Source organism: Podarcis bocagei, assembly GCF_964188305.1.
Source record: "Podarcis bocagei genome assembly, chromosome: 1".
Taxonomy (NCBI): domain Eukaryota; kingdom Metazoa; phylum Chordata; class Lepidosauria; order Squamata; family Lacertidae; genus Podarcis; species Podarcis bocagei.
The window spans coordinates 78,775,872-78,802,963 of NC_138125.1; the positions used below are offsets into that span (position 1 = coordinate 78,775,872).

Genomic DNA, 27,092 nt, shown 5'->3' on the forward strand with positions numbered 1-27,092 from the left:
CATTGAATTTTTGTTTCTGAGAGCTTAATATTTTCCAGGGGTCAGCATTTACCTTATACTGTTCATAGCGGACTAGAAGGACCACAGTCATGCTATTAACCATAACTCTGTATTCCTCTTTTTTATGGCATGTGCCAATATTAAAAGAAACAAGAAGCATTACGGGGGCCTTCAAACAAGTGGGAGATGGACATTCTCCACTCTATTCATTGGGTAGAACAATCCTATGGGGGTGGGTGGGCAGAGGAGGTAGAATCCAATGCAGTGGAAGCACCCAGCATATTCAAAGCACCATTGCCTCCAAACCACCAGACTCAAAATGTTTACAATAGCACGGTCACGGGAAGTAGTCAGGGAGTCACAATTGGCAACAGCTCCATATTGAGTGTATGTTTGGTGGCATACCTGGATTTGCTGCAGCAAAATGAATAAAATGTCAATGAAAAGAAAACATTTGGTACAGTATGGAAACATTCGACAATCATTTTAAACGGTGGATGTGAACATATTGAGTTTTCTCCTTCTACAAACTTTGCATTATTTTGCTTTTCCTCTCCTTCTAGAGTCCTATGTTACCACACAATGGAACCCTGATGGCCGTGTATGAAAACTCTGGTTATTCCAGTTCAGAGACATCACTGACAGCCATCATTTATGTCTCAGGAAAAGTAAGTGTGCCTCTCATAGAAACGTTACTGCTGAGTGCATACTATGAAAAAAATCAGAGCAGATAGAGTCCAGCACAGAATGAGGTATGCCCAAGCCCCATTGATCTCAGCTGGATTTAAAGGATGTGCTTAAATTGTAGTCCAGATGTACAGATACGAGCATTTGAATGCGGAACAGAGTGAAAAGGTTAGATAAGTACCTAGATGCAATAGTCACAATCATTGTTCTCAGTTGCAAAAATTATGGTAGCAGTTAATTTCAGTGAATCCTCCAAAAATTACTTTATTTCATGTGGTTACACACATTCTATATCCGTCTTGATTCATGGAAAGATTGACCCAGAGTGGCATTTAGCCCTTCACCCAGCTCTGTGTTTAGGATTCTGTGTTATTTTTTCCACGTAGGACAAAATTGTGATTTCCAAAAATGAAATTTTAATGGATGAGGATGAACTTAAGAGGCTACCTTATAAATCAGGTAAGATAAGAAAGAAGAAAATGGAAAATGTACCCAATAAATAAGATGGTGATAAGATAAGATATGAGATAAGATATGAGATAAGATATGAGATATAAAAGATATATAAGATATAAGATAAGATGATAAGATATAAGATAATTATTATTTATATCCCACCCATCTGACTGGGTTACCCCAGCCACTCTAGGCAGCTTACAGCATATCTAAAAACATAAAACACCAGGCATTAAAAACTTCCCTAAACAGGATTGACTTTAGATGTCTTCTAAAAGTCAGATAGTTGCTTATTTCCTTGACATCTGATGTGAGGGCATTTCACAGGGTGGGTGCCACTACCAAGAAGGCCCTCTGCCTGGTTCCCTGCAACCTCAATTCTTGCAGTGAGGGAACCAGCAGAAGGCCCTCGGAGGAGGACTTCAGTGTGCGGGCTGAACAATGGGGGTGGAGAGGCTCCTTCAGATATACTGGGCTGAGGCCATTTAGGGCTTTAAAGGTCAGCACCAACACTTTGAATTATGCTCAGAAACGCAGTGGGAGCCAGTGAAGATCCAGATAAAGAGAATCCTCCCAACAATAGGTTCTATATTTTATATTATTTCTGTTTAAATATGTTGTTACCCACTCTATATTTGGGGTAGGTGAGCTGCAAATATAAATAAATAAGCAACCATTCCTCCTATCAAAATAACAAAAAATGTAATATTTATATGATGCAAACTATTCAAATTGAATAGTAGAAACAAAGAAGTAAACATATCAATATACTGTATGTAATATATTTAATAACTTAAATAGATAAAACAGAGTCAACATCTTTTCAATTATCTCATTTCTTTAGGAGACATCATCATCTTCAGACAGTCATCTACTCACATTCAAATGTATACCACCTTTGGGCTGGAGCTGGTAATTCAAGTTAGTCCAGTGTTTCAAGTTTATATTAAAGTTGGACTTCAGTTCAAAGACAATACCCGAGGTAAAGTACTTGGTTTCTGTTGAACTATTCCAGATCTGATGTGGAAATAGTTTGTGAGATGAGATCTAGCATAGCCTGGGGACACCTTCAAATTGTGACCACTCCATACTAGATTATACTTGACCTCTGGGGGACAGTCATTCACCTGTCTACCACACTAGTAAGGGGTGGAGAAACATTATATCATTTTTAATTGTTTTTGATATTGTATTTTAAATTGTAATTCATTCTGGGACCTCATGGTGACCAGAGCGTAAGAAATCTTAATAATCATAATTATAGTAACACCTCTGCACTTGGGTGGAAACTAGTTCAGAGATTCAAGCAGACTGTTAAAAATGTTTTAGCTTCTACAATTCAATGCAGCCTTTTGGGCAGACCAGAACTTATTTGCTCCAGGGCCTACAGATACTTTATGGAGAGGAAACCTGTGGCTTTCACATTGCTACCTATATTAGGCATATATAGTACAGGTATAATTCACAGGCCTGCCATAGAATTAACAAGACACTTTTCAGTGTTACTGTAGAAAATGCTCCTGGCTTTTCATTCTGCACATCTCTTTCCATGCCACTAGGGCTGTGTGGTAACTACAACGGAGAAACCACAGACGACTTCATGACCAGCATGGATATTATTGAAGGAACAGCTCCTCTCTTTGTGGATTCTTGGAGATCAGGAAATTGCCCCCCTGCCATAGAAAGAGATACAGATCCTTGTTCTATGAGTCAATTAAACAGTAAGTGACATGGTCTGCTTTTGTATGCACTCTCTTTTATTCTATTTATTTCAGAATTTTTAATATTAAATACATTCAAGACCATGGCAGGATTCTGAAAATGAGCTGTAGAATTTTTGTCTTGCTTTCAGTATATGAGGGACAGAGGGAGTAATTATGAACAGGAACCCCTGCAGTTTTTTGTTTTACCTATTCGCATCTCCCTGAGCTGCTTTGGAGATCAGAGAAGTGGTGCTCTGGGAAGGAGGCATTATCAACAAATGCAAAATGTGAAAGGGGAACATTAATGCTGCATCATTTAAAAAGTCACTGTGGGCTGTATCCTTGAGGGTGCCTCTCAGATTGACGAGCATGAAAGAGGCAGCCAAGAGCCATTTGTGTTAGTTTTAAAATGTACACATTCTATAATCATTGTCAAAGGAAGATGACAAATGAGATTCACTTTACTTCTTGGATGTCCATGAAAAGCATAACAAAATAACAGCATTTGTCACAAGTATTCAGGTCGGCCATAAAATTGTCTATTGGTATAAGGTAAATGTAAAGGGACCCCTGACCATTAGGTCCAGTCGCGAACGACTCTGGGGTTGCGGTGCTCATCTCACTTTATTGGCCGAGGGAGCCGGCATACACCTTCCAGGTCATGTGGCCAGCATGACTAAGCCGCTTCTGGCGAAACCAGAGCAGCGCACGGAAACGCCGTTTACCTTCCCGCCAGAGCGGTACCTATTTATCTACTTGCACTCTGACGTGCTTTCGAACTGCTAGGTTGGCAGGGGGCTATTGGCATAGCCACTGGCTATTATTCATAGAATCATAGAATTGTAGAGTTGGAAGGAATGTCAAGGGTCATCTAGTAGCCCAATGCCCTGCAATGCTGGAATCCTTTCTACAGCTGTTTCTGAATGAGCTCAAGCCACCAACCTTCTGGTTAACAGCCAGGCACACTGACCCACTGCACCACAGGACTTGTTTTATCTCCCCCCTTATTTGTACACATCTTTTAATATTAGCTTGGGAATAAGTGAACTTGCCTAATACCTTTGGTTGTATCTTTTTGTCTAGAAATGTGTGCCGAGACCCATTGCTCTGTTCTTATCAAGAAAGAAACAGTATTTGAGAAATGTCATTCTGTGGTGAATCCTGTTCCATTTTATAAGGTAGGGGTTTCTGTAAAATGTTCAGAAGACAGCAACTAGATGTTCAGATGTGAACTAGATGTGAAAATGCTTTTTTTTTAAAAAAAAGTTTTGAAAAATACATTGAATTTGGCATAGCTCACTGTTGCCATCTAGTTGCACATTTGCATACTGCACTTTACAGCACATTTAAAACGTTTATTTGCAGCTGTATAACTGAGTCCCAGGTAATTACAAAGTTTGTAAACATCAGAAAAAGTTGTATTCCCCTCCCACTGCCAAAATGACATCCAACTTCCAGCTGAAATCCTGTAACCCTTCTGGACATAAATAATGTGGTAGCACCAGGGAAGCATTGCAGAACGAACTTATTACTTCCAAGAGGAACTTAGCCATGGCCAGGGTAGTATCATTTGACATATCTCCAAGGAGGTACTTAAGATAGATGGTTTTGGATTTTCCAATTATGTTTACCAATAGAGGTTTAATTAACTGATCCCGGGCTTGTTTGAACGGCTCACAGTGTAGTAGGATAAGCTTCATAGAGTCGACACCTGAGAACATGAGCAGAGTAAGTTCTGATAGGGTATTCCAGACTGTCTGCCATTTAGTACTTTTGATGGAAATACATTTAGTCTGGCTTTGGTGAATAATTGGCAATAGTTAGGTACAGACAGATTCATGAAATATGATGGTCACTGAAAATCATGGCCATAGTAGATTCCAGATGCAAACATTCCACAGATTACATAAGATCAAGAGCGAAGCTAACTGTATGAAATATCCCATAACCTCTGCCTCAGGATTTAAAGGCAATATCGTAGCCCAAAAAGACGGTGAAAGACCAATAGAGAAGGCTTTTAATAAGAAATAGAAACCTACATGCTCTGCATAAGATATAGTGACTGCCATGGAATCCTTTCCCTGTATTTCTGTTTTTATTTTGAGAATGCTTTTGTGGGTCTTTGGACCAAAATAAAGAATGTAAATATCTAAACTAAAACAGAATAAATCCACCACAAACGTTGCAGAACACATGCACAATGGAACACAGTCTGGAGGGACTTTAACTGCCCCCTCAGAATAGGGCTGTGTGAAAGAGCTGACCCAGATCACCAAAGATAGCACTTTTATATAATCTCAGTTGCAATACTTTTCAATACAATCAAGTGATGTACACGCACTGACAAACCATTTCATGATCTACAGTCAGCAGTTCTGATTGCTTATTAACAAAACATATCCTGCCTCTTTGTTTTCAGAGATGTATATACCAAGCCTGCAACTATGAGGAAACCTTTCCCTATATTTGCTCCGCTCTGGGATCATATGCCCGTGTGTGTGCTTCAATGGGACTGTTTCTTGGGAACTGGCGGAGTACAGTAGACAACTGCAGTAAGTAGTCTCCAACTGATACTTATAGGGATTTGAGATCTAGCCCCAGCAAACTAGAGCTGGCTGCAGCCCTGCCTTAAACCCTGCTCCATGATAAATGGCAGGACTATTTTTTAAATGATTACATTTAGATAACTGAGAGCCCATGCACACAAATGATCCTGCATATAACATACATCCTTACTTACTGCGCTTAGGGAAGGAAGCATTCACTTAGGAACCTTGTGTCTGACCTAACCCATATAATAGATAGTGTCCCCACTCATAAAACAAGAAACAGGGACATTTAATTCCATATGCTTAAAGTCAAGCACGCAGGTGCTCTACTCTAACGAACTGTGAAATTTCCCCTCATTACGCTGCTTACGTAAGCACTATTTAAGGAAGAGAGTGCCTGGCTGATTGTTGGAACCAATACAGGGTTAAGCATGTTTTGTTGTCCTCTGAGAACTTTCTGCAGACCTTCTAGCTACTGCACCATCAGCAGTCTAACTAGTAAAAGAGGAGTAAGATTTTGTCTCTCCCAGAGACTTCCGACTTGCTTCACTGAACTGCCAACTGTTCCATGCATGAGACAGAAGTATGAAGGGAGAAGAATATCTCACCAGCTGAAAGCAAAAACCTAATTGTATTATACTTTTTTTCTACTGACAGCCATTTCTTGTACTGGAAATCAGACATTCAGCTACAACACTCAAGCCTGTGACCGGACATGCCTGTCCCTCTCCCATCGAGGCCTAGAGTGCCACCCCACTGACATCCCTATTGACGGCTGCAATTGTCCAAAAGGCACCTATCTCAATCACAAAAATGAGTGCGTCCGTAAATCCCAGTGCCCTTGCTACTTGAAAGACAGGAAGTTCATTCATGCTGATCAGTCAACCATAATTGGTGGAATTACCTGGTAAGCATGGGCTACAGCAAATGAGGATTTTGCATTGGCTCTGTTAGCACATTGGTGTTTCCTCAAATGCATGGTCTTACAGGAAAAGTAAACACTTGCAATGGTGGTGGTGGGGCGGTAGTTCAGAAATGTTAAGGTTGCAGTGTTGTTTGTGTATGTCAAACACCCTGAAAGGAATTAAAAGTATTAAAGGCCATTATAAAAGTATGGCGAGTGGGAGAGGGAGGCAAAATCTCTTCAACAAATAACATTATAAGGGAGTGAGGCAACATAAATTAAACAGACACCTAATGTTTATGCAGTTGAGAAAAGAACACTCAATATCCTGTTGAAACTAAAACAAATTTCATCAAAGATATTTCTGAGCTTTAAGAGAAAAAGGAAATGTAAAATAATTAAAACCCACTTAATTATGTCCCATTCTTGTCCCATTTTGAAGAGGTATGTTGTAGGAATAGGCCTACATATCTGAAATATGAATAGTACAACGAAGTCCAATGGTATAGTCTTTGATCTCTGGTCTAAAGGTACATGGTGGAACGACCTTGCTGAATCTAAGTCAGGGTAGGCCTCTTCAGTGTCTTTATGGGAGACTGAACCCTCAAGTTCCATCATGGTGGGTTATAAATGTAACGAATAAAATAATACTGCTATTAGCATGGGTGGTATTTGGAGCACACTTGTGGAACCAATTAAGGAGATAGACTGAAATATCTTACCTCTTACCTTTTATTAACCCTTTACCAATCCCCATCCACTCCATTGCCATCTTTGTTATTTCCATCTAACTGTCATTGTCATGTCACTTCTACATTCTGTATAGCATTTACCATATAATTGATGTTTTATTTACTTGCTTGCTTACTTAAGTTTTATCCTGCTTCTTCCCAAGGATTTGGGCCAGATAACGATTGTTAATAATAAATCAATAATAGCCAGTATTAAATCTCTTTTATTCCACATCTGTTGAACTCCTAATTAATGAATGCCAGCCCAAAGAGAAAACCTGATAAGCTCTTTTGGAAGGTATTCCAGCTCAGACATACTTGATCTCAAACATTCCCTTAGTGTATTCTTATGTTCATTTTTCTATTCTAGCTATTGCATTAATGGGAATCTGAGTTGTACTGGCAAACCTGCTGACCCTGCAGGTAAGGATCTCTTTACCCTTTCTTTTCAAAAGCACATGCTTTCCAAATGTCGCAGAAACATCATTTCACAAGCATCTTATTTCCTTTTTCCTAGAAAACTGCAAGCCTCCCAAAAAATATATTTCATGCTCAGCACCTTCAGAAAGCAAATATGGAGCTGCCTGTGCACCCACCTGCCAAATGCTGGCTACTGGAATTGCATGTGTAAGTTCAATACTTTTGCTACCATCATTATTATTATTTATTGAATTTATATACCACCCTATACCAAGAGGTCTTAAGGCGGTTCACAGAATAAAATCAAAATTAAAATATATATATAATCATTGTGATTATCATCAGCATGCAATAATTTGTAGTACTTAATTTGCCAAATGCTCTCATTCTTTGCTATGAAATTAAAACCATGTATTGAAACACTCATAGTGTAACAAAACTAACACAGAGCAGTGAAAACAGTGTATAACCGATTTTTTTGTATGAGATAATAGGCATAAATAGAAAAAAATAGCAGGAATTTCACAACTACCTTTATGCTATTCCGGGAGACAGGGAGACATCACTCCAGGCTTAGTGCTGGTTTGAATTCCAGCCTCCACAATCTGGTGGCTCCTTAAGGGTTATTACAATGATGTTTCCAGAAGTGTGGGAGACCAGAATTTCCCCCCAGTTGATAACTTGAATTGGTGTTGGGGCTGTGCAATCTCTCACTTTGGGGACTGCAAGCTTCTCACCATAAGTAAGGAAGATGGGAAGAACTTTCCCACCTCCTTTCGGGCAGACACTGCAGTAGAAGCTCAGTGAGTGAAAGGCAGACCTGGAACCTGAGGGCCACCATAGTCCACCTGTAGAACTCAAATATGGGCAGGCAAATTCTGGCTCAGGCTCTTAGAATGCAACCCCATACCTACTGATCTCGGAGTAAGTGCCATTAAATTCAATCAGACATACGCCTGAGTAGGCATACATATGATTGCACTGTTGACCTCATTAGGCCAGCTCCCAATATGTACCTCGCTTTTAGACTTAGAATCATAGAATCATAGAATCATAGAGTTGGAAGAGACCACAAGGGCCATCGAGTCCAACCCCCTGCTGTTATCCTTCACAATATCTGTATAATACAAATCACAACTTTATCCTAAATACTTTATATACATGTAGATTTCCTTTAAATGTTCTCCCAGTCATATGGCAATGACTTAGAAAACACCAGGTCTGAGCATGCCCACAATTTTGTTCTCACCTTTCTATTCTCACCCCATCACTCACATACTTATTTATGGTTGCTGCATAACAGCATTGAGCAGGAGAACCTGGTGCCCTCCAGAGTTTGCTGGACTACAGATCCCATCATATTTGGCTCATGGCTATGCTTGCAGGTGCTGTTGGGAGATGGGTGTCCAGCAACATCTGAAGGGCCACAGGCTAAGAGCAACCTTATGGTTGGCTGGTGTTGGGCTGGACTTTGCATATCTCAAAGTCTGAGTTTGAGATTGGCTGATGTTTTCTAGGTCCCCAGCAAGTGTGAATCAGGCTGTGTTTGTGCTGCTGGACTATATGAAAAGCTAGATGGTACATGTGTGCCACCTGATGAGTGTCCCTGTGAATATGGTGGCATCTCATATGCAAAAGGAGAGGAGATTCACACTGAATGCAAGTCCTGGTAAGATTTTTATTATTATTATTTTTTTGCTTTCATCCCTTTGGCTATACCATGCAAGTATGCTATTCAAATGATAGTTAACAAGCTTAGAAAACATCACATCTGAGCATCCACATAATTCTATTACATATATTGCTTGTGCCAGCTGCCCTGAAACATAGCTAAACTGAATATGGGACTCTGAGAAATCTAAGGTAACATCACATGAAGGCATCAAGGAATAACGCTTACCCAATATTGTGCTACCTTTATTTGCATTTGAAGGCTTTATGACAAGTTTCTTGTTCCTCATCAGCACCTGCACAAGAGGAAAATGGAAATGCATCCAAAATTCCAGATGCTCTTCAACATGCAGTCTCTATGGGGAAGGCCATATCACCACATTTGATGGACAACGTTTTGTGTTTGATGGCAACTGTGAATACATACTAGCTATGGTAATATCACTTTGACTGCACTTACATGCCATGATGCTAATGATCAGTATAAGCATATTTGAATCAATGTGGCACTTCAAATCAAGGCTTGCAGTTCAAAGAGTGTCTTAAGGTAGAACAAAAATTGGTCTCAAATATTTTGCAACTATAATCTTAAAAATAGGAAGTAGATCAACTCATATGGCCTTTGTTCCCTAAATTCAGCTTCAGGATTTGAAGTGCAACCAGATCTTCTCTGCAAAAAGTAGATCAGAATCTACTGGTAGATCTCTGGGTAGTTTTCAGCAAGGGTTTCTGATTCTGGGTTATCCAACAATCCTGCCCATGCTCTGCATTTTAAATCCTCACATACATTTTGCTATCTCATGGTTATCTAACTGTACTTCTCTACCTAGGACGGTTGTGGCATGGGTGGCTCTCCCCATCATTTCAAAATAGTGACTGAAAATGTTGTCTGTGGAAATACTGGGATCACATGTTCCAGAGCAATCAAGATCCACCTTGGGGTAAGGATGAAATGTTGTTCTTATGTGATATTTACTCATCTGTACCACACTGGAAATAATTTCCTAACATCCTCCAAGGAAACTGATAGATTACTCTTGTCATCCCAGCACTCTGCCATCCTCTAGTATCAAGGCACTATAAACTAACATACAGCTGTTGGGCCTGAGATTCAAATTTTCCAGTCTGAAGAAGCAGGGCCTGGCCAACTCCATCATTAGGCAGAGTGTGGCAGCCACTTAAGGCAGCAGATTTTGGTTGCTTTGGGGTGTAATATACAACCATGTTCCATCTCCAGAATTAAAGTAAAATTCAACTGCCAATGCAGCTACCTGGGAGGGCAGGGATACATTTTGTCTTTTGTTTCAGACGGCAAAATATATTGGGCCAGCCCTGTGTACACTTAAGTTATGGAGACACTAACTGGATTATAGGTGGGATTTTATCCTATGTGTATTAAACTATAGATTGCAAAGACCGAGAGAGAACTGTCTTATAACAGAATCATTCTAGTTTTATACTCATTCCCTATGTGTAATAGGGAATTGTGGGTAAATTCATCAAAGGCAGATATGACCATTCACCTTGTACACTGCTTGTACTTGTGGACTGCTTGGCGTATCTTTTGGGGAAAGAGGTTTATAATTTTTCTAAATAAATAAAAGTTTACAAACTCTTTCCACTAAAAACATTAAATATTTTTGCAAGATAATATCATTTCAGTTACGGGCGTGACTGGGTTGGGCGTTGGAGAAGAGAGAAGAGGGATAGATTGTCATACAGCAGGTGTTCACTAGGATCTCCTCCCACCATGTTGGTAAATTTTATGCTGTGAACCACCCTGAGATCTACAGATGGAGGGCGGTATGCAAATTTAAAAAGAATAAATTAATAATAATAATATTGTGAACTGTTCGCTCTTTTGTAGCCAAAGGCTAAACCGAAGGGGGTGAGGAATGGAGATGTTTAATGAGTCTTGGGTGATTACCTTTCTAAAGGAAGAGCAGCAAAGTTGTAGACAGCACCCTAGAAGTGTCTGTGTACCGTATTACAGTCTTGAATTGTTTGCAAGTCTCTTTTGTTAAAAAAAGATTGATTAGGCCCCTCCCATAGAGCTGCTAAAACACAGACCAAATTACATTGCACACAAGTAAACGACTCATTCTTTGCAAAAGTCTACAGAAATTCTGTTAGATAGCTTTTCTAGTCACATGTTATTTTCCTTGCAGAATCTGACAATCACTTTGGCAGACAGAACATACACTGTCTCTGGTTGGAATCCTATGACAGAGTTCTTTATAGAAGAGAATGCCCTCCACTTGATTATTGAGATTGCAATCCCTGGCAAATATGATATGTCCCTTGTCTGGAACAGGCACATGAACATATTCATCAAAATATTCAGAGGAGCAAAGGTAATAAATAACCTCTTACCATGGGGCTTCAGGGGTGGCCCTTTGCTGACCGGCGCAGCTGCAGCGCAGACAGTGGGGAGTTAGGAGACTTGTTCATCCTTGCAGCCAGAAGGGGACATTAGAACTTCTACTGTTGCATGATGTGAAAGAGGCCTGTGATGTGAGTCAATCATGTCAAGGCTTGTAAGTCAGGTGGAGGCAGTGACCTGGCTCAAACCAGCTCTGCCTTTTCCCTATAAAAGGGAATGGTGCTTGGACTCCGAGCTCTTTTGATGATACTGGATTTCCCACCCTCCCACTGTATTACATGGTGGTTCTGCCCAAAGGTGAGTGGGTTGGATTGTGTGGGCAGCTTGCTATGGAATGCTCGGTAACCCTATTTGGGGCCAGGGAGGAATTTTTCCTTGCTGGCTAATTGGTCTGCCTGCCGGTTTTTCACCTGTCTCATAGCAAATGAAACAACTTGGGCAGATAAGTCATTGAGTTTGGCTCTTTAGCATTTGGGTACCCTGCTAAAAGGGTGTAGAAAGAAGTATTGCTGCTCGGGAGCCCACACAGGGGCAGCCCTGGAGGGAGCATCACACTCTAATGTACGTCGGGGGCAACCTCCTTTTTAGGGTCGACCCACTTCATTATCAACCAATTGGATGGTTGATCTTAGATACATACTCAGTGCCTTCACCAAAACCTGCTTACATCTATAATCAGTAAAGCTGTGGCCTATTTCATCCCAATGCCAATGTTCTGTGTCTTATTTACCATGGCTGCCCCCAACACTGGGCAGCACACTCCACACAACTGGGCATGCAATGTGAAGCCAATTCCTAATCTGTTGTTTCTTTGCCTTTCTTGGGAAAGGCAAATAAAGCTGAATGGGAAGTTGCAGTCCCAAAATTTGTTGTAAGCAGAAATTTCTGAGGAAGATTTATCACAGGCTAGTCTCCACAGAGAAGTGATAAGACACTTTTCATATGTTTTTTTACAAGGCAAAGTGACTGTGGGTCACATCAGATTGAGCAGGAAACTGGAGGTGGGACTATTTCTTTGTCGGGCGTTTCTCTGCTCAGAATCATACTCCAGCTGCTTTTCTAAGGGAAGAAAGAGATGTGGGGGAACTCATATACACATATCTCCCCTCCAAATGGGAAAGCAATGTAGGGGATAATTTTAAACAGAAGAGTTGTCAAAGAAAGGACTAAACAGATCCTCTCTCCAGCGGCGTAGTGTGGGTTATCAGCACCCGGGGCAAGGCAAGTAATTTGCGCCCCCTAACCCGGGGCAAGGCAAGTAATTTGCGCCCCCTAACTCCTAACCATGGTCATTAATACTGACGGCTCTACTCTGGGGCAAAGGTCGTGGTGACTACTGCCCTCCGTGGTGTTGTTTTTGCAATTAAAGGACCCCTGCCTCAAATAAAGCATCTTGGGGATTGGGGACTGGGATTTGCCAAGGGAGCTGGAAATTGCAGTTCAGTGGCGGGTCAGGGGGAGAGGGTCCCTTCCGCGTCTGGGTGCCGCGGGCCCCTTTGCGCCAAGACGCGCGTCTTTGGGCGTCGCGACGCAGCCTTCTCGGTCTCCCTCCCCGGCCCGGCTACTCCCGACGCGGCTTCTTTCTGGCGCGGGGAGGGGGCTTTTTTCTGGCGCGGGGAGGGGGCAGCTCTGGGGCCAGTGCATCGGCCGGCCTCCGGCGCGGGTGGGGGGGCCCGTCGGGGCGGGTGGGCGGTCTTGGCGCGCAGGCACTAGAGCGCCGCCGATGGCGCGTTTGGCGGGCTGCGCGCGTCCAGACAGCGACCCGAGCCTGGGCGGCGTGGCGCTTGGTGCCGGAGCCTCCGCCCGCAGCGCCCCGTCGGGAGACCCGGCCGGAAGGAGCCTCGAGCCGGCTGTCAGACGCAGTTGAAGCAGCCAGGGCGGCATGGCAGGTGGCGTGCACCCCCTGCACCCCCCACGCTACGCCACTGCTCTCCGCCCCACCGCCAGGCTTCGGAGCAGCCTTCCGAAGGCTGGCGCGGGGAGAAGGTCTCTCCGCCCCACCGCCAGGCTTCGGAGGAGGTCCGAGGACAGTGGGGTTCCTGCTTCCTTGAGGAGGGCCGGCCAAACGCGCCCCCCAAAATGTTGCGCCCGGTGCGGCCGGCACCCCTGGCACCCCCCACGCTACGCCACTGCCTCTCTCTCCACTCGGCTCCACCATCACTGGTCATCCACTCAGTATCAAGTTACTCACATGGCTCATTTACATTTTAAAAGGTTCCCTTTTTATGTTTTGTTCTGATGTCCATAACTTTTATTTTTATTTTACTCTAATCTAGGATCACCTCTGTGGTTTATGTGGTAATTACAATGGGAATATAAGAGATGACTTTGAAACTCGAAGTAGATATGTGGCATCCAATGAACTGGAGTTTGTGAATTCCTGGAAAGAGAATCCCCTTTGTGGGGATGTGTTCTTTGTGGCTGATCCATGCAGTAACAACCCCTATCGCAAAGCATGGGCAGAAAAGAAGTGCTCCATTATCAACAGTCAAGTATTTGCTTCTTGCCACAGCAAGGTAAAAGTTTATCCTATGCTTTAAGATAGTAACATTGCCTCTTCAAGTGCTAACAATTCCTCCTATGCATGCTTCCAAATGCCAGCTGCCTTTTTATTATTTTGAATTTATGTATTTACTTATGTATATATCTACTTCTTAAAAAAAAAATAATCCTGCCTTTACAATGGTGGTGGGGAGGTAGATTGGGACAAATCGCCAGCGCAACAATTGTGCACAGATCAGGCCTAATGCTAACCATGAGCCCCACCCTCAGAATGCCCCATTTTGGCTTGGCCAGCAGAGATACTACTGGTGGGCCTCCCCAGCCCACCCCAATGCAGGCAGTGGAAGAAGGAGGTCTCCATCAATGGAGTGACATGAGTGTCACTCTATTGGCATCAGGTGGGAGAAGTCTGGCTGAGCCAGTGGAAGCCCACAGAGAGATGCTTCCACTCAATCCATCACCAGCCCTGAACCCAGCATAAGGTGGGGGTTTGAATTGCAGCCTAAACCATTAAAATATTACAATAATAAAAGATCGGCAGTTAAAACAACACAGAGAATCACAGAAAAATCCAGCAGTGCTTTCATGAAGTGATTGAAATTAACAGTGCAGTCTTATACATGTCTCCATATAGAAGTAAGCACCAATGAGTTCAATGAGCCTTATTCCCTGGTAAGTGTGCATGGGATTGCAGCCTGGTAGAGCAAACCAACTGTGGTGTGAGAGGAGAATTTGTAGCCTAGGAAGCACCATAGCCAAGCCCTCTCAGTCTTGTATTGGCTATGGTGGATCTGGGGTGGGGGCACTGTTCTTCCCCAGCAATGCCAGTGTTCTCATCTTTGTTTGTTTTACATTTTCCTCCCATTGGTTCCTCTGGAAGGGAAATTTGCTAGGCCAAATATCATTCTCTGTCCATACAGCAGATGATACTGTAAAGCGGATGTGTGGTTTGATTAGCGGATATTGCTTGTTTGGTCCCACTGAAAATGTAAGGATGAACTTTTAATTAACACCAACTTTCTGGTTTGGCTTCATTGTTCTTTCCCTGCCCCAGGTGTACCGCAGGCCTTATTATGAAGCTTGTGTCCGGGATTCATGTGGCTGTGACACAGGAGGGGACTGTGAGTGCATGTGTGATGCTGTTGCAGTGTATGCAAAAGCATGCTTAGAAGCTGGCGTCTGTGTTGACTGGAGAACCCCAGACTTCTGCCGTAAGTTTCTTAACAATGCCTCTTTTAAAGTGTGCTGGGTTTCTTAAAATGCATCGATGTGTCTATATGTTAATAATATTCAGAACTGGCTAATACCTATTAAGTTTGCTGACTGCTAAAACTATGGAGCAGGAAGCATTATATTTTTAGAGCAGTGTTTTCATAAACCGTATCAACCCTCTGAAGTCGATTCAATGAGAAGATAAATAATTGTGGCCAGCTGCCACCACTACAAGCAGCTTGTCCTCTCTGTCAAGCCTTTCTTGCACAGTGCAGATGTAGGAGTGCCTTTAATGTTTTCTAGGTGCAGCTGCAGCCACAGGTAAATTATTAGCACATTATGTGCACAATTGTGCAACAATGAAGCATATGAAGCCTACCCCTTCAATCATGCCAGTTTCTCAGTGCAGCATTTCACATACAGAAATTTATCAGTGGACAATCTGATTTGGGACAGAATCCCTGGAGCTAGGAAGTTTTAAATCCAGTCTTGGCACATGACGAAAAACTGGATACTACAGAGATTTCTTTACATCTCAAGTCAAAGTACAGCCAAAACCATCTGGTCCACTGCCAAAGACATGGCCAAGACATTCTTCATTTATATAAAGAAGCCTTGCTCTTCTAGATTTCTTCAACACTGCAGCACCAATATACCCCAGGATGGATTATGGAAGCATTCAGTGACCCGGTTTGCATGTAAACCTAAGCCTAATCATGGCTTAATGCAAATGTGTGAGCATGCAGATTTCTGGAAAGCAATTCACAGCTGGTTAGGCCTTCCTCCAGTGCTGCTGTGAGGTAAGCCATGGTGTGGCTTTGCATGCCATCAGAATCCAGGCTCACAGTTTGTTTCACCATGTTGTAACCAAGGATTTTTGTCCTTGGTTTACAACTCAGGGTTTGTCTGGAGACCACAAGCCTGAGCCAGAGCATGGCTGGCTTGACAGCAGCAGCAGGACAGAAGAAAGAAAAAAACAGTAGTGATCTCCTCTTCAGGAAACTGCACCCTTGCACATTTGTGCTAAACTATGGTTTGGCTTAGTGTTGCGACTGTTGCATGCAAACTGAGCCAGAGTGAGAATATGGCCAAAACCTTCAAGGATGAAATAAAGTATAACATAAGAAACAGATAATGAAGATCTTTCACTAGATGCTTCCATCTTTAAATGAGTTTGCCACAGGGGAAAACAATGCAATGTTTCTCCAGTGTACTATTTTTTCATTTAGGAAATGTAAGTGGATAGATTGAATAACAATCACTTTCTCATCTCTTTAGCTGTCTACTGTGACTATTTCAACAGCCATAAGAAGAATGCCATGGATGGCACCTATCATAACTTTGTTAATGAACTGAATTGCACCTGGCATTATCGCCCTTGTAAATGTCCATACCAGCTACTAACCTTCAGAGAAATAAACATCGAAGGTATTTCCCCCCTACTTTAAAAAAACAGAAACCGTGCTAGCAGTGGCGGAGCTTCATGCTTCAGCACCGGGGGGTGGGGGTGGAGATCAGGCAGGGTCGGGGTGGCGTGCGTCCCGGGGGGCATGACGCACTGCCCGCAGGGGCATGGCGCACGTCCTGGGGGCAGGGCACACCACCTGCAGGGGCGTAGTGCCCAGCACAGGGGGGGCTAGCCACGATGGCACCCTACTGGGATCGCGCTGCCGGGGGCAGTGCACTCCTCTTCCTCCGCCAGTGTGTGCTAGATATTATTGATAGGAAACTAGTAGTAAGTAGGCAAAATGCTTTTGTAAATCTTTTACAAAACAATTTGTAGGAAATAATAGGCCTGAATTCATGGTTGGAAATGTGGGTTTATAGCTGGTTCTCTAAGACTGACTTATACATTACAGGAATTCTTCTTTCTGAAACCTTTTTCTGAGACTAGTGTTTACCTAAAACTTTTGCTATATGCATGATGAACAATATTTCTTCTTTGCTCCTAGGCTGTTACAACTGTTCAGAGCATGACTACTATAATCCTAAGGAGAAAAAATGTGTGCCTTGTAGCGGTAGGTTAAAAAGTCCACTTTCAAATTCCTTGCTTCCAACATTTCCTATTTTAAGAAGCATCATTTATAGTGAAATCCTTTGCATGTTTACTGATTTCATTGGGACTTTTTCCCTAATGTGGATAATATACATAGGATGACACTCTTATTTAACCGTCTTATTTAAGACTCTTATTTAACCAGAGAGCCTCTTAAAGCTGCCATTGCATTATCTTCACTTATTCATTTGTTTGTTCTTAACCTAAAGTTTAGGTGATTCAGGAATGATGTGTATACAGTGGTTGATGAAAAAGTAGTAAAATTATAATTAGCTAGGATTAGAACATCCTGATATTGCATATCCTAGACCCACACTCTAACCACTATACCACAATAAATTAAATTAAAACTTCTCAAATTACTTAAATCCTGGAATTCTTCATATGCAAAGATGTACTTTTACTATTGAAATAGGAGGAAAAATATATTATTTGCAGAAATCCTCATTATGGAAAAAGTATATAGCTGAAATAATAATAATAATAATAATAATAATAATAATAATAATAATAATAATAATAATAATAATATAGCAGTGGTTAGCATCACAATACCATCAACAAATTCACCTAACATTCAGTAATTTTTCTACACAAATGTTGCTTCCATGCAAGGAAACTAAATATGTAAAAGTCTATATTTATATATACGTTTTTCTGTTGTACAACTCACATTTGTCTTTTCACCAGGTCCAGTTTCCCCAACTCCTCCATTACCAACAAGTGAGTATAAAATTTTGAAATGTATATTTCAAAGTATGTAACACTGAATGTAATGTCTATTTTGTATAGGGATGAGAAATGATCCATTTGCCAATATTGCATAGCAATAATGGTGATTATGATGATGAACAGAAGACACAGATATGATGATCTATCAAATAAAATCCACTGGGGGGAATCAGAATTATTTACATGAATTAGATTGGATTAAGCAGATGATCAGAGCATATTGCACATGCAGTCCTCTTCAATACTTCATCCGTACTTTTGCATGCTCTTGTCAATTCTGTGGTATGGACGAGTAAGAAATCTTCATCATAGAAAAGTATAGCTAGTATAATTTACTACTACTACTACTACAGAGGTTCCCATCACAACACCATCATCAAATGTAAGAGTTGGTTCACATTCAATGATTTTTCTACACAGATGTAACTTCCATGTGAACTCTGTATCTATATGGGTTTTTTGTTGCACAACTGTAACTGACATGTGCAACATGCGACTTGGTGAAACAAGTGTTTACTGTATGTGATGTGTCCACATGGTCTCCTGCCACTAAAGTTATTTGCATATAGAGGATCAAAATGAAAAACACTCCTAAAACACTCGACCCCTTTGATTTTATAAAACATTGCATATTCCATTTTATACTCACTGCTACATTGCACTCACAGTTTTATACTTACTATTTTAGCTTTTAAAAACTGGTTTTATTGATAATTTTATGGTTTTATTCTTCTTTTAAATGGCTTAGTCCCCCACCCTCCTTACAATCAATAATAATAATAATAATAAAATTTTATTTATATCCCGCCCTCCCCAGCCGAAGCCGGGCTCAGAGCGGCTAACAACAGTAAAATAATACAACATTCTAAAATCATTTCATTATAAAATTAATTCAATTAATTCAAGCAGTATAGTCGACTTGCAACCTGCACAAATTTAACGTGTGTGAATACGCATCACTGAAAAAAGGGGCAGGGCAGGCATTTGGAGGGGAGGACATTGGCAATACCACCACCCCACCCCACCCAATTTGGAGGTGCAGTGATCATTGGAGACTGTGTGAGAGGCCTTAGAAGAACATTTGGAGGGTTTTTATTTTATTTTTTGCTATACACAACTTTGGCTTTTACACACTATTGCTGGAACGTAACCCCCACATAAGTTGAATTGACTATATATAAATTGTAGGAAACAAATAAATAAAATTTTAAAAAAAATATTTCCACCAGGTTCACTTTCTCCAACTACCCCATCACCAACAACAAGTGAGTATAAGATTTTAAAATGTGTATTTTAAAATATATGACACTGAGTTTAATGTAAAGTCTGCATAGTGGTAGGAAACAATCAATTTGCCTGTATTGCATCGTAATAATAGTGGTGATGATTATGATGGTGAACAGAAGACAGAGATATGTTGATCCATCAAATAAAATCCATTTTGGGGAAATAGGGTTTATTTACAGGAACCACCCTTTCCTAGGTTAGAATCATAGCTGTCAACGTTTCCCTTTTTTTAAGGGAAATTCCCTAATTCCCAATAGGATTTCCCCTTAAAAAAAAGGAAAAGTTGCCAGCTATGGTTAGAATCAGCAGGTGATCAGTGCATAGTGTATGAGGATGAACATCTCACACATGCAGTCCTCATCAATACTTCACAATATGGATGGAGATGCATGCTCATATCAATCCTGTTACATGGACGAGGATGCTTATCCCCATCTACTATAGGCACATGATTGTGATCCTCAAATCATTAGTTGTGTGTTACTCATCAGATGTTAACACCTTGTCATTTGCAAATATGTATGGAACTAAGAATTTTGTTATTTAGACTCTGCAGAGAACACAGCCCAAAGAGCCAGACATCATCTACATGTTCTCATATGAAGTATTGATTCAGTCTGGTACCTTTCATAGTGAATTAATTTACAGCCTTTGGCAGTTGCAATGTTTATTTTTTTTAATGTTTCTCAAAGAAAGAATAGAAATGGGATATATTCATATGGGCAAAATAATTCACAGATATATAGAGTACTGAGCCAAACACACACAGGGTTATGTGCACTTTGTGCAAAAAAAATAAAAATCAAAAGCTGCGCACTGCAGAAAATTTGTGAATAAAGTGATTTTGCATGTTGTTGCCTATTTAGTATGTAATCATGGAGGAGAGACAGGGCTGCAGACATCCAGATTTTATATGTTAGGCAATCCCAAGGCCAAATTGTGCTTCCATCCTTCCATTTGCTTTTTTTTAAAAAATGAACCCAGTGTTTGACCACTTCTCTCCTCCTCTTCTTACATCCCTATTTCCTGCTTCTTTGTGTTTCTTGTGACACCAGTTTCACACTGCCAGTTTTATTTCAGATGCATTCTGGGGAAAATGGTACCCAAAAGCTCTAATTCAGGCACAACAAGCAATAGTGTTGAAAGTTGGGGTGTCAAGAGAAAGGAGTTGCCATTGCTCTACAATAAATGGCCCTAAGTACCCCCCCTTCCTCCACTCCTAAAACCAAAGTGAGCTGTTTTACTTCCTCCCTGAAAATGATTGGAATGTTTCCTCCCCCTGCTCGGCAGTTTACCACTTGGGAATGGTGTGTGTGAATTGAACAAGCAAGAATTCTGATGTTTCCAGAACATTGAACCCTTTGATTAAAAAATAATAATACTTGACTATATGAATGAAATATACTGGTGCTCTCAAAACTCAGAAGCTCCTCAATTTTATATTCTACATTATGCTCACACTTCTTCTCTTTTCCATAGCTCCAACACGGACCACAGCATCTCCGAAAACAGGTGAATATAAGAGTTTAACACATGCTACTTACAGGTATATAAGTTACACTCTTGTGCACTGAAAGCAACAAATCCATTTTCCAGTATTGCCCAATGATAACAAAGAACATAAAACACAGGTATGCTGATCCCACAAGTGTGATCTGTGAGGGGAATGAGACTTTCACTGCTGGGTCTATTTTGGATGTGAATGAACATTCGCCACATGCAGTCCTTGTTATTCCTGCACAGTTTGGATAGCTATGTATGTTATCATCCATCCTGCAATCAGGATGGGGGGAAATGAGTTGTGTGACAAGTTGTGCATAATTCAGTATGTCCCAACATATTGTTATATGCTACTGTTTCCAAGGTGCCAGAAGCATCTTACATTTACATTCAGCATACGGGTAGGTAGCCGTGTTGGCCTGCCGTAGTCAGAAGTGTGCATGCACACGAAAGCTCATACCAATAACAAACTTAGTTGGTCTCTAAGGTGCTACTGGAAGGAATTTTTTTATTTTGTTTAGATTCAGCAGTCATTATAGTCACAAGAATCACACTTGCCATCTATATTTTCTCTACATGAGATAGTAACTGAGGCCACAGTCATATCCTCATGTACCATGGAGCAATTCCCAATGAATTCAGTAGGATTTACCGTACTTCTGTGTAGACATGTTCAGGAAGGGACGCGGGTGGCGCTGTGGGTTAAACCACAGAGCCTAGGACTTGCTGATCAGAAGCTCAGTAGTTCGAATCCCCATGATGGGGTGAGCTCCCGTTGCTCGGTCCCTGTTCCTGCCAACCTAGCAGTTCAAAAGCACGTCAAAGTGCAAGTAGATAAATAGGTACCACTCCGGCGGGAAGGTAAACGGCGTTTCCGTGTGCTGCTCTGGTTCGTCAGAAGCAGCTTTGTCATGCTGGCCACATGACCCAGAAGCTGTACGCCGGTTCCCTCGGCCAGTAAAGCGAGATGAGCGCCGCAACCCCAGAGTCGGTCATGACTGGACCTAATGGTCAGGGGTCCCTTTACCTTTACCTTTAGACATGTTCAGGACTGTTGATAGCTGTTTTATAATTCGAGTTTGAAGTGGAATTGCAAACTATGTTTTTTTCCATGAAAGAAGGCACAAGAAGAGGGTGGAGCATATGAGCTCAAGGTCCGTTCACATAATATGTCATGTTACATCTCAACAACCCTATGTTTATAGAAAAGTGATACTAAATCAAAATAAATAAATGGATCACATCTGTCTGTCTTTGCATAGTTGCCAGTGAGAAATCTTAAAATACTTTGACATTACCTTCCTCTTGAAGAGGTTTCTGAAATTAGTTGTGGAAAACAAGATGATATTTAAACCAATGAGCTACTTTTGAGGGGTTGTACAATTAAATAGCCAAGATGCCTCATGGTATGCTATCAATAATAAATGTTACCAATATGTTACTCAGAATCCCAATCTCACACATTTAGATTCCATTAACCGCACAATAAAGAAATGGTTTCAGAGCTGTCTCTGTGAATAATAATTATTCAATGAGACCTCGATTAATCATGTATTTTAGTCTCATTAAAATATGAATGCTGTGTGGATTGTTTGCACTCCTTAATTGAAATGTATTTTCTCACTTCTGCTTTGTAGCTCACCCTCACCCTGTTACAGAACCGCAAGTCAAAGTAACAACAACAGGTCAGTTCTATTATCCGTTTTGGTTTCTTGCTGATTACCTCCAACAGATGGCTATCCAGGCACTGCTTGGAGACATTCCTAGATCATGCTTCTATGATCTAGGAATCATAGAATCATAGAATCATAGAGTTGGAAGAGACCACAAGGGCCATCGAGTCCAACCCCCTGCCAAGCAGGAAACACCATCAGAGCACTCCTGACATATGGTTGTCAAGCCTCTGCTTAAAGACCTCCAAAGTAGGAGACTCCACCACACTCCTTGGCAGCAAATTCCACTGTCAAAGTGAGGGCTTATCCTCTCCCCCACCACCTGTAATTGGTTTCCTTGTCTAGCTATTAACAATTTGTCCCAAAGTTGAACTGGCAAGATGGAGTCTCTGCAGGTGAGTGTTCCCCATGTCTGAAAAATAGTCCAAATGCCTGCCCTGGATGGGGCTGTACTCCCTCAGGAGGAGCAAGTACACAATTTTAGGGGTGCTTCTGGATCCAACTTTGTCACTGGTGGCCTAGGTGGCTGTGAGTGCCTTTTATCAGCTTCAGATGGCTACAACCCTTTCTGAACCTGGATAGATGGACCACAGCATCTCAGGAATGGATACATTTGAGATAGGGTTACTTCCCTAGGGGCTTCCCTTGTACTTGATCCAGAAAGCACAGCTGGTGCTGAATGGTGAAGCTTGGTAGCTGTCAGGAGTGAGACCCTGTCAACATATTATGCTCCTATGAAGAGATCAGCACGGGCTGTTGATTTGCTACCAGGTCAAGATATTATTAATACAGTGGTACCTCGGGTTAAGTACTTAATTCGTTCCAGAGGTCCGTTCTTAACCTGAAACTGTTCTTAACCTGAAGCACCACTTTAGCTAATGGGGCCTCCTGCTGCCGCCACACCGCCGGAGCACGATTTCTGTTCTCATCCTGAAGAAAGTTCTTAACCTGAGGTACTATTTCTGGGTTAGCAGAGTCTGTAACCTGAAGCGTATGTAACCTGAAGCGTATGTAACCCGAGGTACTACTGTAGTGTATAAAAACCTCAGGAACTTTGGACTAGACTAGTTTACTTAAAGGATTGCCTTAGCACATGTGGCCCATTTGACGAATTTGATCTGTCAAAATGATGGTTTTACAAGTGCCACCTAACACTTCCTTTCAGCTAGCGATGAATCAATCCTGCATTGTGGTAGCACATATTCTCTGGAACTCCCTGCCCACTAATATTATTGTGCTGTACTGTTTTCAGTACCTGTTTAAAATATATTTGTTTAGGAAAGCCTAAAAAGACATACAGGATGATAATCAGATGAGGTAATCAGCTAAGAAGGGGACAAAAAGAAATTTACAGACCTAACATAGCCATGCTTATTAATTGCAGTAAGTCTGCTCTGAGTAAACCTTAGTTGAATAACCCCCCCAAATTAACTTGTAACTTTATTTCATATGTTCATTTAAGCCAGCTGATTTTATATTTTGAGAATATCTATGACCATTTGTTTTTAATGTTTGATTCTATTAGTATTAAAAGCAGTATTTTACATTGTTCAATATAAACTGCATGGAGGTTTTTTATTGATCTAAAGGTGTATAAATTTAAATAATTAATTAAAACATGGTCACAAAGAAACACTATATAAGCCTCATAACCCTAATTAAAACCTGCTGGTTCTCTGCAACATAAAACAACAACAGCTCCATCTAGGAAGCAGGCTGAGATCCTACCTGCCTGCAGACTGTCTCGCCAGAGTGGCACATGCTCTGGTTATCTCCCACTTGGACTACTGCAATGATGAGCTCTATGTGGGGCTACCTTTGAAGGTGACTTGGAAACTAAACTAATCCCAAATGTGACAGCTAGACTGGTGACTGGGAGTGGCTGCCGGGTTTTAATGTCTAATGTTTTACCATTTTTTATGTGCTTCAAGCCACCCAGAGTAGATGGGGAAACCCAGCCCAGTGTGCAGGGTATAAACAATAAAATTATTATTTTGTTATTACCGTATTTTTCGCCCCATAAGACGCACTTTTTCCCCTCCAAAAATGAAGGGGAAATGTGCCTGCGTCTTATGGGGCGAATGCAGGCTTTCGCTGAAGCCTGGAGAGCGAGGGGGGTCGGTGCGCACCGACCCCTCTCGCTCTCCAGGCTTCAGGAAGCTCTGCGCAACCCTCGGGAGACCGGCTCCGAGGGTTGTGCAGAGCTGCCTGCAATCCCGGGTCTACGCCGCCATCCCGAGCGGTGCGCTAAGTCCTGCCCCGCTCGGGATGGCGGGGCAGAGCTGCCTGCCGTCGCGGGACTGCAGGCGGGTCTACGCCGCCATCCCGAGCGATGCGCTAAGTCCTGCCCCGCTCGGGATGGCGGCACAGAGCTGCCTGCCTTCGCGGGACTGCAGGCGGGTCTACGCCGCCATCCCGAGCGGTGCGCTAAGTCCTGCCCCGCTCGGGATGGCGGCACAGAGCTGCCTGCCGTCGCGGGACTGCAGGCGGGTCTACGCCGCCATCCCGAGCGATGCGCTAAGTCCTGCCCCGCTCGGGATGGCGGCACAGAGCTGCCTGCCGTCGCGGGACTGCAGGCGGGTCTACGCCGCCATCCCGAGCGGTGCGCTAAGTCCCGCCCCGCTCGGGATGGCGGCGTAGACCCGCCTGCAGTCCCGCGAAGGCAGGACTTAGCGCACCGCTCGGGATGGCGGCGTAGACCCGCCTGCAGTCCCGGGAGGGCAGGCAGCTCTGTGCCGCCATCCCGAGCGGGGCAGGACTTAGCGCACCGCTCGGGATGGCGGCGTAGACCCGCCTGCAGTCCCGCGACGGCAGGCAGCTCTGTGCCGCCATCCCGAGCGGGGCGGGACTTAGCGCACCGCTCGGGATGGCGGCGTAGACCCGCCTGCAGTCCCGCGAAGGCAGGCAGCTCTGTGCCGCCATCCCGAGCGGGGCAGGACTTAGCGCACCGCTCGGGATGGCGGCGTAGACCCGCCTGCAGTCCCGGGAGGGCAGGCAGCTCTGTGCCGCCATCCCGAGCGGGGCAGGACTTAGCGCACCGCTCGGGATGGCGGCGTAGACCCGCCTGCAGTCCCGCGACGGCAGGCAGCTCTGTGCCGCCATCCCGAGCGGGGCGGGACTTAGCGCACCGCTCGGGATGGCGGCGTAGACCCGCCTGCAGTCCCGCGACGGCAGGCAGCTCTGTGCCGCCATCCCGAGCGGTGCGCTAAGTCCTGCCCTGCTCGGGATGGCGGGGCAGAGCTGCCTGCCCTCCCGGGACTGGTGCACTTCTCCCCATCGCCAGCCCCACAAGCTCGGGGGACAGCGGGGAGGCAGAGCGTGCCTTCCCTCTGTTCCCCGACCTGGTTCTTCCAGCCCCGCACCTGGGGGGGGGGGGAAATAAAAAATTTTTTCTTTATTTCCCCCCCAAAAAACTAGGTGCGTCTTATGGGCCGGAGCGTCTTATGGGGCGCAAAATACGGTAACATAAGCAGAGAAAGCGAAACATCCAGTATGTCTGTTACCAAGGCAAAGCAAAAACAAACAGTTGAAACAATATACCTTAAAATAATGAATGCCAGCACAGAATAATCCAAATTACAAATAGAAACAATACAGAAAAACTGAATACGTGAAACATCAAAAAGAAAAAATAACAATAAAGTTTACCAATACTCACTGAGCTGCAGTGCTTTCACTTTCAGGAGCATATCCTCAAAGGAAATAGGTTATTAGAGGATTTAAGAGAAATTGCTTTGAAAATAAACCCATGTCGCGTTAGAATGCTGTATAAGATGGATTCAACTAAGTTTTCTCACAGTAGACACACTTAAGTAAATGAACCTGGGTTGATCAGATTACCACATTATTTCATGGAATCTCTTATCCTGCAGAGACTGCGCCAACAAAACCAACAAGCACCAGCAGCACAACATTAACTTCGCCAAAGGCAACATCGCCCATACATACAAAGAGCACAGAATCAACGACGCTAAGGCATACAACACACACAACAATGATTACGACTCCACAGAAAACCATGTCAACAGCAAGCACTTCTATACCAACAACTTCCAGAACTACAGCATTAACACAAACGGCAACAACAAGGAGGCCAAAGACCACAATCTCCACAGCGACTACTGAATCCACTAAAACAAGCAAACACACCCCAACAACCACGACAGGACCCATGCCTTCCACAACACATATTACTTCAATCCCCTTAACGAAAATGAGCACTCCAGTACCCACTGCCACAACTCTCACGACTGCTCCCCCTACCAGCACAGAAACGCCCAGCACTCCGGCCACCACAACTCCTGCAACCACCACCGTCCCAGTTACCACGGGTAAGTCTCCTTGGTCGCTCTGCAGCAGCAGCTTACAAATCTTTCAGGCGCCCTCTCTTGCCAAAGGGGCAGAGGGATTCCCACCTCCAGGTCCCACGTAAGCCAGCCCTCCAAAAAGGGCGAGACTCGTCTGGCTCAGTCAGCTGGGAACCTGTTCCTCATGTCCTCGTGTGGCGCCCTGGGCAACCCAAAATCCCAGCCGTGACGGGAGCCCGCCTTTTCCCTCTCCCACCGCCACCTATGTGACTTTGCTCTTTTGTGTTCCAGAAACACCAAAAACCACCACTTCTGTTCC

At 43.1% G+C, this 27,092-nt stretch overlaps 1 protein-coding gene and 1 long non-coding RNA gene across 2 annotated transcripts in view; both read left to right on the forward strand.

The window, feature by feature from the left end:
- The window catches only part of LOC308591789 (mucin-6-like), a 32,145-nt gene extending 14,065 nt beyond the window's left edge, over positions 1-18,080 (forward strand). The window contains exons 14-31 of the mRNA XM_081202733.1: positions 564-668; positions 1,074-1,146; positions 1,988-2,125; positions 2,703-2,864; positions 3,930-4,024; positions 5,266-5,398; positions 6,053-6,302; positions 7,401-7,453; positions 7,548-7,657; positions 8,968-9,119; positions 9,415-9,556; positions 9,952-10,062; positions 11,290-11,475; positions 13,781-14,020; positions 15,061-15,217; positions 16,497-16,646; positions 17,171-17,236; positions 17,965-18,080. Of these exons, the coding sequence (XP_081058859.1) occupies positions 564-668; positions 1,074-1,146; positions 1,988-2,125; positions 2,703-2,864; positions 3,930-4,024; positions 5,266-5,398; positions 6,053-6,302; positions 7,401-7,453; positions 7,548-7,657; positions 8,968-9,119; positions 9,415-9,556; positions 9,952-10,062; positions 11,290-11,475; positions 13,781-14,020; positions 15,061-15,217; positions 16,497-16,646; positions 17,171-17,236; positions 17,965-18,038 (2,397 nt within the window). The 3' untranslated portion in view covers positions 18,039-18,080. The remainder of the gene's footprint in view (positions 1-563; positions 669-1,073; positions 1,147-1,987; positions 2,126-2,702; positions 2,865-3,929; positions 4,025-5,265; positions 5,399-6,052; positions 6,303-7,400; positions 7,454-7,547; positions 7,658-8,967; positions 9,120-9,414; positions 9,557-9,951; positions 10,063-11,289; positions 11,476-13,780; positions 14,021-15,060; positions 15,218-16,496; positions 16,647-17,170; positions 17,237-17,964) is intronic.
- A 1,149-nt stretch (positions 18,081-19,229) lies between these two features.
- Positions 19,230-26,791, forward strand: LOC308585709. The gene is made up of 4 exons (XR_014007556.1): positions 19,230-19,271; positions 20,773-20,805; positions 22,431-22,478; positions 26,339-26,791. It is a non-coding gene; the product is annotated as an uncharacterized lncRNA (long non-coding RNA).
- Positions 26,792-27,092: the final 301 nt, after the last annotated feature.